Source organism: Mesocricetus auratus, unplaced genomic scaffold, assembly GCF_017639785.1.
Source record: "Mesocricetus auratus isolate SY011 unplaced genomic scaffold, BCM_Maur_2.0 Super-Scaffold_100004, whole genome shotgun sequence".
Lineage (NCBI taxonomy): Eukaryota > Metazoa > Chordata > Mammalia > Rodentia > Cricetidae > Mesocricetus > Mesocricetus auratus.
This window is the reverse complement of record NW_024429189.1, coordinates 70,628,085-70,639,273: the sequence shown is the minus strand read 5'-3', so window position 1 is coordinate 70,639,273 and position 11,189 is coordinate 70,628,085. Positions and strand designations below refer to the sequence as shown.

At 46.6% G+C, this 11,189-nt stretch overlaps 1 protein-coding gene across 2 annotated transcripts in view; it reads right to left on the bottom strand.

Annotated features, from left to right (window-relative positions):
* Window positions 1-398: 398 nt before the first annotated feature.
* Window positions 399-11,189, bottom strand: part of Elf5 (E74 like ETS transcription factor 5) — a 28,924-nt gene continuing 18,133 nt past the window's right edge. For both annotated transcript variants that reach the window (XM_005064850.4, XM_040745935.1), the window contains exons 4-7: window positions 10,821-10,871; window positions 4,657-4,719; window positions 2,710-2,905; window positions 399-2,253 (exon numbers count right to left, since the gene is read on the bottom strand). In XM_005064850.4, coding sequence (XP_005064907.1) covers window positions 2,157-2,253; window positions 2,710-2,905; window positions 4,657-4,719; window positions 10,821-10,871 — 407 coding nt within the window. In that variant the 3' untranslated portion in view covers window positions 399-2,156. The remainder of the gene's footprint in view (window positions 2,254-2,709; window positions 2,906-4,656; window positions 4,720-10,820; window positions 10,872-11,189) is intronic.

Below are 11,189 nucleotides of genomic sequence, written 5' to 3'. Positions count from 1 at the left end.
AGGCCAGCATGGGACTGATCCAGGCCCCTGAATGTGGGTGTTAGTGAGGAGGCCTTGGCAATCTATAGGGCCTCAGGTAGCAGATCAGTATTTATCCCTGGCATAGGAATGGACTTTGGGAGCACATTCCACATGGACGGATGCTCTCTCAGCCTGGACACATGGGGCAGGGCCTAGGCTCTGCCTGGATGATATAACAGACTTTGGATATAACCCCATGGAGGGCCTCACCCTCTGTGGGTAGCAGAGTGGAGATTGGGTGGGGGGTTGGTGGGGCTGGTGGGGGGCAGGGGAGGAGGGAGGGAGAGAGATCTGGGATTGACATGTAAGCAAGTTTGTTTCTAATTTAAATAATAAAAATAAAATGTTAAAAAAAACAAAAACAAAGCACCATGAACTTCAAACAAAGCTGTATTTATTGGGGGGCTGGAGAGATGGCCCCCCAGTCAAGAGCCATCCATAGCCTCCTTAACTCTAGTTCCAGGGATGCAGTGCCTTCTGACCTCTCTAGGCACTTGGCACACATACGTACATGCAGCCAAGACACTCATACACATTAATTAACATAAATCTGAAGAAAAAGTCTTTGTCACACTATTCTGTGAGCCCCATTTGGTAGTAGAAGCTTTTATAGTATCTGAAGGTACTTTAAAAGTATCCATTCCCAACTTCTAGAAAGGTTTCTGGGTTGAACAAGTACACAGACATTGGAACATATTAAATATTTTATTCACATTGTTTATAAACTATATCCACCTGGAAAACACATGAATCCAAAAATAGATTATTTTACAGTAATTCACATTTAAAAAAAAAAACAAGTTGCTTTTGAGGTTAAACTCTAAACATAGAGGTCTTCAGCCTGTGTTGCTGTTCAGTGCCTCATCACTTGACATTCCCAGTTCTGGAGCCGGTCAGGTTCAGGGGCAGTCCACCTTACTGCAGGTCATTAACACCTTGCATGCCAATGGAGATGTCAGTGCAGACTTTAACCCATGATTGTTTACTGATGTAAGTTCCTTATATTTGTTTTTGTCAAAAGAATCTGGCCGGGTGGTGGTGCTCACCTTTAATCCCAGCACTCAGGAGGCAGAGGGCAGGTGGATTTCTGTGAGTTCGAGGCCGGCCTGGTCTACAAAGCTACACAGAGAAACCCTGTCTTGAAAAACAAGATAAAGTAATATTCCACAAGAGAATCTGTTGTAGAGTTTGAGTACTCATCAGGTAAGAAAAGAAAAGGGACTGGCAATGTGTTTGGCTGTTACAGAATGTTTGGACATTCTTTGCTCTATATGGGTTTAACGTCGTAGCCCCAGAGGGAATCAATGAATTCTGATTTGATCATGTTGACAGTTTGAATCACAGAAACAGCAGTGATTTGGAAATTAATGCACATATATGTCTGTTGACTAGGTCTCTATAGAAATGACGCTAGCCACCAGAGAGGAGAAAGAGGGCAGTGATCTCAGAAGTAATTCCCAATGTGACTAATTACAAGCATGTAAGTTCAGAAGGTTGTGGGCAGGAAATCTATCTCCCTTTAAAAGTATCCATTCCCAACTGTGGATTGAGTGACTGTGGCTAAGTGGTCAAATATGATGAGTTAAGAAACCTATTAGTTTAGGCTACATCCAATTAGGTCCTAGCTTAGTGGCTTAGCATTTTTTATTAAGAAATTCTTCTATGGAATATGACTAATAATTTCAAATCTAAAGTAAGCACATCTTACATCTCGTCTTCCCCTAAAAACTAGACCCAAGTGAGATGCCTCAGTTGACCACTTAGAACCTCTGGAATGGGAGCATCGTGTGTCCTTAATGGTGGAATGGGGCCCCTTTTTGAAGCAGCACCCATAACATTGACTACCCTGGCTCCAAACACTTCATTAGGGAAATAATGTTTCATCAAGTTGCCACAGAAGACCATCCCTTCTTCCCCCTTGGGGTGAAGACAACCGCTTAAGGGTTTCTGCCATCACCCCAATAGACAACAACTGAATCCAAAGTAAGCTGAGATGTGCAGAAATTTTATCATTGTGTTTGTAGGCTTTGAAGAGGAGGAGGGGGAGGAGGAGGAAGAAGACTTTCAAATGTCTATTTTGATCTGATTGTTTCAAACAACAGAGATCCATCAAAAGAGCTTGGTGTTGGCGTAGATCATAGTTTGTCTTCCTGCCACCCGTGTGCATTTTTTCCAAACTTGTACACTAACCTCCGGTCAACCCGCTCCAAAATTCCCGTTTTATAGTAGTATCTGTGAAAAGAAGCAGAAGAGAGGAATCCGGGGAAGGTTTGCACCCCAAGAAAACAGCGCATAAACATCCCTCGCTCCTCTCAGGTGACACGGCTTCATCTACCCTGGTATTTCCACACCCTGTTATTAACTTACACTTAACCCCTTCCCAGACACCGTGAAGGCCGAACCTCACCACGGTCAGTTCAGCCTGTGTTTGTGTGCACCATGGCTTGGGTTCAGGGTGATCCAGCCCCCCTCCCCCATCACCAGGAACGTTGCCAAAACTGAAAAGGATGGTGGGTCACTTTACAAGCTATAATCTCACCCGAAACTAAGAAGAGCTTTAGCTCACGACCCTGTCATATGGAGTGTGTGGGGCAGGGGAAAGCTGTGAAAACAGTGTAGTTTTCTCCGGCTGGCTATTTTACGTAACTCGTCTCTGCAGGCTCATAGTTTCTGATGCTATTCACTTACCTCAGGGCTCTGCTCAACTTTTCATATGTCATCCTGTCATTTTTCTTCCTTTGTCCCCACATCTTGGCCAGGGCTTCTGATTTAACCACTCGGAAAATGCCCTGTTCCCTGTCTTCCCATTCCAGGATGCCACAGTTTTCTTCAGGAGACAGAAGCAAATCTCTGACAAATTCCCACAGGTGAGAGCTTTGGAGGCCTTTGGAAAGGAACCAGAATAGTCAGCTTCCTGTCTTTTTAAACTGGCTTTTTAATTTTATTTTTAAAGAGAGACTGTGTTCCTAGTAACATCAAAAGCCATACCCATAAAGTCCCACCAACATGACTGCCCAATCACGAGCCGAACAAATATGATACAAATAAACATGCCAGACTGGACAGGGAAAAGCCCATGAGGCCTCAGTCCTCCACAAAGAACTACAGGCAACTGAGGAATGCTGGGAGTGGGAGAGGGGGCCCTCCTCAGGGGAGAGCACACCAATTGGTTGTTCATCTAGTGCCAAAATAGTCAGTCCTGGGAGCATATATACTAGTAACATTATACAGACTGAACAGGTCATATTTGGGAATGTGTGTGTGTGTGTGTGTGTGTGTTTGTGTCTGTGTGTGTCTATAGAATAACAATTAGTGAAAAATGAGGTCATGGATTTATGGATTTGAAGGAGAATGGGAAGGAATATATGGGAGAGTTTGGAGGGAGGAAAGGGATGGGAAAAGTGATGCAATTATAATCTCATAAAATTAAAACTATGAGAGATGTTAAAGGAAAAGTGAGTGGAAGGGAGGGAGAGAGAGAGAGAGAACAAAGGTAAAGACAGACAGACACACACACACACAGAACAAAGGTAAAGACACACACAGAGAGAGAGAGAGAGAGAGAGAGAGAGAGAGAGAGAGAGAGAGAGAGAGAGAGAGGGGTGCAACTTCACTTCTCATTAACCTGTTGCTGAGCTGGACAACGCTCATTTTGAGTGTGCTGCTTGGGGCCTTAACAAGCTGGAAAATGTCTGTTTCTTAATAACTATAAGCAAATTCTCCATGCAGATACATGCGAATTACCCAACGAGCAGTATGGCTCCTCAGGAGCTCACTCCTTTCTAATGGAAATTAAGATGGAGACCCACTCTTTCCTAAACAGAAATGGAGGAGGAGTGGATTGTGGGGGTGGAAACTGAGGGGGGCTAGGGGGAGAGACTGAGAAGAGAGGCGTGAGGGGAAACTTCATCGAGGAAGAAAAATAAATAAATTTATTTGTTAAAAAATAAAAGATCTGGTATCCACAGCCATTCGGCAGTTTCATTTATCACAAGGAGCTTGTGTTCGTCTTGTGCCTTTAGGGCATGGGTAAGACTGATCTGGGCTATGACTGCCTGAGTTTGGTCTGGAATGTGCCCCTTCCTGGCTCTGGAAATGCAGTTTCTTTAGTTACTGCCATTATCAAAGGGGTAATAAGTTACTCATGTCATACTGTGGGCTTGAGGATTTAGTGGTTTAATGCATGGTAAGTGGCTAGATGCAGGGTGACTGCGTGCATCTGGCCACAGGTGTGACTGCGTGCATCCGGCCACAGGTGTGACTGCGTGCATCCGGCCACAGGTGTGACTGCTTGCACGTAATGAAAGTGGACCTTGATCCTGCTCAGTGCTGGGAAGGCTCATGGACTGGCCATTTCCCCACATTGTCTCTATTCTCTTCCTCTGAGTACTTCAATGAGAAGGTCACACAATGGACCAGGAAAAAGAAAACTTTCCTTCACTAATAGAACCCAGTCAGAACATTTCTTTAATTCTTAAAATCCGATGTCTAAGCAAAAATGATGATTTTGATCCCATGTATGGAAGCAATCATTGGTTCTCCACCACCTCCCTGTGGAAGTGACAGGTCCCACTCAGATACTTAATTCCAAAGATGAACTGCCTCAAGGAAGAAAAATGGTGTCTCTGTTCTTACTTGTTCGACTGTGACAGTCTTGACTCTTGATGCCACTTGTTTTCAAGCAACTGGAATCAGCATCTGAAACAGAAGGACGCATGGCAGTGGAGGAGCCGCAAACCGCACCCCAAAGAGCAGAAGTTAACGACCAGCCTTGTGGTGGGAGACACTTTAGGTGGCTAGTAGATGCAGGGATGTGCTCCATCCTGGGACCTGCTGTAAGTGCATGCTGGGCTCCTGCTGGAATACAAGAGAGAACACACAAACGCCGCCATCCCTGCTCACGTGACCAGGTGAACCCCAGGCGAAACAGACAAATCACCTGTTGTTTTAAATGTGGTCCATACATGACACTGCATAGAAAGTGATATATAGACGTGACTACTTTATGAGGGAGAATCTCCCAAGATGAGACAGTTACATTATGAACCAGTGGGAGAAGGAAGAGAGACTGAGTAGAGGGAGGGGGGAGAGAGGAGGGGAGAGGGCACGAGAGGGGAAGAGGGAGGGGAGGGGGAAGAGGGAGAGGAAGGGGGAGGGGAGGGGAGGAGGGTTTTAGGTGGTAGCAGTGTGTACTCTGCCCTTTCCACCATGGAGCACCTAGGAGCCTTGCATACCCGTGACTGGGGGGTGGGAAGAGCTACGACATCCATGTGGGTTGCAGGCAGTGACAGCTCATGATTTCTGCCACTGGACCCCCACTGTAGCCTTTTCTTTTTAAAAGACAGTCTTACATAGCTCACACTGGTTTTAAACTCACGGTATTCTGGATGATTTTGAACTCCTGACTCTCTGCCTCCACCTCTTGAATGAGTGCTGGGAATGCAGGCATGTACTGCCATTTCCAATCTATACCACGCTGGGAATGGAAGCCGAGGCTTCATGCCTGTCCACAAACTACCTACCTGGGCCACATCCCTAACCGAAAGACCCGCACTTTAGAAAGGCCCCTCTTGTGACTGTGTGGAGAGCAGATTGGAAGGGACACAATAAGAACAAAGAGATTTGAATTCATGAAGGGAGCGAGAGGTTAACTCAATATTGAATTGAATGATGCACTATCGTGCCGTAATTGATAATCTGAGACACCCACATATGCATTGTCCCGAAGTATGTGAATTCTTTAAAGAACATCAGGGCAGACCTACGTCCCAGGCCTTAAATCTCCGTCTACTCCCCAGCTCTGTGCTCCCACTACACAGGCCCTGTCTCACCTTGCAGCACAGCCCACCTAGGGGCCGCCACAGCTGCGCACAATGCTCTTTCCTTCACCATCTGGGTATTCACATCCCCATCTCAGTCTAGACCCAAATTCACCTTCCAGCGGTGGCCTCCTGCAGCGGTGGAAATTGTAACCACACATACGTGCCTCTAGGCTTTTTCTTAGGATTCCACATCTGTTTCCTTTTTATTGCCTTTGAGCTTTCTTGACACACTGCCCACGAGGGGGCAGGATTTGTCTTCGCCTATGCAGCGTCTAGTGCAGTAGGTACTGGATTATTAGTGATATTCTCAGCCACTACACTACACTAACCACGCTGACGCTGTAGTCTATGATGTGTGCTAATGGGACAAAGGAAGAGATATGTCATCTTGGGAAGAAAGGGTGTCCTGTCTACACTGTTACCCAGGTCCTGTGTTCTGTGCCACGGGGTCGTATCACCCCTCAAGCGGTCCCCTTTTATCACCAAGACGAAGGCTATCTCATTAGGTAGGCCTTTCATAAACTGGGCCACACCCAGCCCTCTAGCCTTATCTCTTTCTGCACCCCAACTTTCTCTCACCTCTGAAGCTAGCTGGCTTCAATGGGTGTGACTCTCCTGTGCCTCCGGGTTTTTGCACGCTTTCCTCAGCCACCGCTTCTACTCAGCTGACTGTCGCTCTCCCAGAGCCTCTTCAGAACCCTTCCTCGAAGTCACCTCTTGGGCTAGAGCCCCCACCCGCACCTGAGGTCTAAGGGCACCTCGACTTTTCTCTACTAGAGCCGATGTTTATGGAGCTTTTACTGAACGCTGAGAGCTCACTAGAGGGAGGCCTCATATGTGACGTCATAGTCTCGCAACAACCCTGGGTGACATGGTTGTCATTTTATTGAGGAGGAGTTTGAAGCCCAGAGAGTTTAAGACTTTTGTCCAGGTGGGAAGCTGGGCCTTGACTCCAGAGTTCCCATCCCAGACTTAACAATCGCAACCAGGGCGCGATCATGTCCTTCTCAGAGGCATCTGGCAGACACCGAGTGAGCACTTAGCTCATGGGCTGAGCAGTCGTCAGTGCTATTTTGTGCTGTGTGTCTGTCCCCATCTCTAGACTTCTCCACTGTGTCCCTGAATCTTTTAGGGAGAAAGCAGTGGAGTCATAACAATACACAAAGGCCAGTCAGTGACTGTGAATGGGTAAGAAGCCTCCACTGAACTATCAGGAGAGCCAGGGAAAGGCCGTGCACTTCATGCCTGCGGTCCCTTGTGCTTGGGATGGAGGCTCTGCGGCGTGATGCTGGAGCGCCGAGCAGGAGGCATCGCAGGAGACATTGAGATGGTTCATCTGGTCACATCCCTCTGTTCTGACTGTCCCACCCAGGTCCAGGTGACTTTGAAGGCCCTCATGGATTCAGAAGCTTCTAAAGCTCTTTTTTAATCTAATGATTGAGGTAGAGGCTGAGACAGAGAGGGTGAAGTCATTACCGTCGATCTTGAGGCAGGGGCCCGGTTAAACATTTCACCAAGATGAGCAGTTGGTCTGCTGCAGTACCCTGTAGGAACTTCATTTCTCTGCAAACAGCAGCCTCTGTGCGTATGTGCATGTGCAGGTGCCTGTGTGTATGTGATCTGTATCCATGTAGCCGGTGTGGCCTGAGGGGAAGCATAGCCCTGCTACTGTCTTCCAGGTTGGGTAGGCCTGGTTGGCCTTGAGACTGGAAACTTATAATAGAGCCAAGGGATTTATTATCATTTGTTGATTAAAATCATAGTCAGGTATCCTCTCGAAGCTAGGATGGAGGCCTGGGGATGACTTGCTGGACTTTTGGTAGGAGCTAAGTTGAAGATCCACTGTACGGATCATTGTTAAACTAGATTCAGAGCTAGACACATCTCAGGAAACTTGAGTCTCCACTAAGTGGGCAAGAGAACAAACAAGGGCCTGGGAGGAGCTATGCTTGTGTGTATGTGCATGTAGCAGGGTGTATGCTTGTGTGTAGCCAAATATGTAAGCACAGAGCCACCGAGAGGACAAGTTGAAATCAGCTCCAGGGTTGTGTTTACTCTCAAGTTGCTGCACCTCATGTTTCTTTAGAAGCAAATGGAGATGGGGGAGTACATGTGAGTTCATACATCTAAATTCCTGACTCTATGCCTGGCACAGTGTTAAGTGCATAAAAGTAATGATCGTTAGCAATTTTTACAGAAGCCTCTAGGATGCCGCCCTGCCCTCCTTGGCCATGCTGTGGTCTCTACTTGGCATCAGCACTGAAAAGCGGCCTCTGGTTTCCTGTTCTAGGATATCTAGGGCCATAAAACTTTGCTGGGTCATAGACTCTGTGGCCACATGGTCTGTGTTTCCTAGGACAGACTTACTGTGTAAGCTATAAAATAACTGACCTCATGCCTACTGCCCTTCAAGTTCTACGTTCGTTTCTGCTTGGGGAATCACGGTCCTGAAGGCCGCAGAAAAGTCAGAGTCAGGGCTCGGGAGAAGGCAGTGGTGTCCTGGCCATGGAACTGGGCCTGGAATAGGAAGAACTGTGGAGCTACTGTTTGGGTAGTCTCAACCGAAGCCTTAAGTCTAGGCTCAGTCTATGCATTGTTCCACTCCGGGTTGGGGCAGATGGATCAGAGCCTCAAGCAGCAGGGATTATCTCTGTGAGTCCTAAACACACTTACTAAAGCCTTTCCCCTACCACTCTCACTTCCAGAAGCTTTTTCTCATTTCTTCTGCTTTACTGGTTGGGCTGCTAGCATCGCCATCCTAAATAGCAGGCCCTCAGCTAGACTCCTGTCTGACCCTGACACAGCAGCCTAAGAGATCTTTAAATCTAGTTATGGACGTCACTATTTCCATGCCTACAATCCTTCTGTGGCTGCTCAGGCAGATTAGCATGAAATCCAAATTCCACTACTCACAAATCTGCCAATGCCCAGCCCTCATCCTCAGCTCCCATCCCTTCTGTGAATGTGGCTGATTCTTCACTGATAATGCCCAGAAGTTTCTGTGATGGAGAATGCCAGCAACCCAATATGGTGGCTCCTGGCCAGCTGTGACTGCATTTAAAGTTTGACTGGTGATCCTGAGGACTTGAATCTTAACATTATTTAATTTAAAGTAATGGCCTCATATGGTTAGCGGCTACTGGCTTTGGACAACCCAATGACACACCTTCCAACTCTTTTTCAAAGATCTCGTGGGCCCAGCATTTGCTTTTGTCCCCTGAAAGCTTTTCTTCCTTCTCTCTCGTAAGAGCAGCCAGGATCTTTGGTGCTGGATGGGGGTGACCCATTTCACAACTGAAGCTGCTATTCTTGAGCTAATCTCCCTAAACCCACAAACAAAAATCACAAAACTTTAATTAATCAGAAGTCTAAGAACTTAAATCCTCAGATGGGGATTTTAGGGAGAGAGGAAGAAATTCTGGGCCAGCAAGATGACTCAGTAGGTAAAAGTATTGCCTGTGTCAGCCTCATGAATGGAGTTTGATTCCTGCAACCCATGGTGGAAAGAAAAACTATCTCCCATGAGTTTCCTCTGATCTCAATATTAGCACTGTCATACACACACACACACACACACACACACACACACACACACACACACACAGAGGCACACACAAGAACACACACACTAACATAGAGCTTAAAAATCCTAACAACTAACTAACCCTCATTGTCTGTCTCTCTGTATCTGTCTTTCAGAGAGGAGGGGCCTGGAAAACACCATGTGTGTGGCCTGCCTACTCTTTACAGTGGCCCAGCAAAAGTCCATGGAGAAAGGGACCTATCCAGGATCACATTTCTTTTCAGCCCTTGGGCCAGGATCTTTGCATGTGACTCAATAATTAATAGCAGTGATAATCATTTTTTGAAAGGTAGCTCCACCTATTGGTAGTTGATGGGGGAGGGGTAGTAGTTTTCCAGGGTGGCCGACTGTAGCTACTGCTTGGTTGTCCATACTCCAGTGGATGCCACCACACCCTTGCACATGTATTGGCAGCATTGGTTGTCCATACTCCAGTGGATGCCACCACACCCTTGCACATGTATTGGCAGCATTGGTTGTCCATACTCCAGTGGATGCCACCACACCCTTGCACATGTATTGGCAGCATTGGTTGTCCATACTCCAGTGGATGCCACCACACCCTTGCACATGTATTGGCAGCATTGGTTGTCCATACTCCAGTGGATGCCACCACACCCTTGCACATGTATTGGCAGCATTGGTTGTCCATACTCCAGTGGATGCCACCACACCCTTGCACATGTATTGGCAGCACTGACTAGAATCATGTATTATGGTTTTTTGTTTGTTTGTTTTTTTAAGAAAAGGCATGAGGCTGGGAGGGGAACATGCTGGGAGAAGTAGGGGATAGATATGGCCAAAATATATGGCATACATATATGCAATTCTCAAAGAACAAACAGAAATATTTTTAAAATGGGAACTCCAAAGTTCCCTTTCTCTGCCTCCATCTGCAGAAATGAAATGAGACTAATCATTGGGACCACAGGCCATTTGAGACTTCCCCATCATCTTCTAATTATCTATTTGACCTACCAAGTGGGCTCTGGTTATTCTGAAATATCAGCAACCATAAGGCCTCTGATGGCTGGAGTCATTACTGTCATGGCTAATGGACACTGGCTCTATAGTATCCACACTGCAGGCACCAGAAAGTTCGTTTACCAGACACAAATGCCATTGCTTCTCAAGCTAACCACAACTGAGAAGGGTCCAAATACTTTACAGGCAGACAAATGGAGTCTTGGTAAGGACAGGACTCCATGGACATGAGCTATTGTGCCACAGACGCCCTCATCCATAGTCACACTCTTTTAACCTAATCTCTCTACTCCAAGTCTTGGCTTGTTTTGGTTCATGCACCTTCTAGTGTTGTTGTTGAAACAGGATCAAATCCAAGTGGCCAGCAATAGTTTGGGCACAGCTTTGGGCAGTTTGAATGTCATACTTACAGTCTTTGATGGTGGTCTTGGTCTCTTCAGCATCATTGAAAAAGGAATAACCTGGGAAAGGAATAAAAATGGAGGTTCACAAACTATTCCATGCAATCCAGGGGGCTGGCCGGATGAGGAGGGGAGGTTTTGGAAGAAGGGGAGTGATTCTCCCCTCAGAGGGGTGGTTTTGTCAGAGGGAAACTCAGATGCCGTCTAGCTCTTTATAAAGCCATCCTGAAGTCAGATGGCAACGTAATACTTTTTCAGAGGTGACCTAAGAAGAACTGATGCCAGGGGCTCTAGAAGCCTCTGTGTGTCTGCTACTGAGCTCTAAGAGAGTAAATCTTGTGTAGACTCCAGAAAATTTGGGCTCTGAACTGAGCTGGA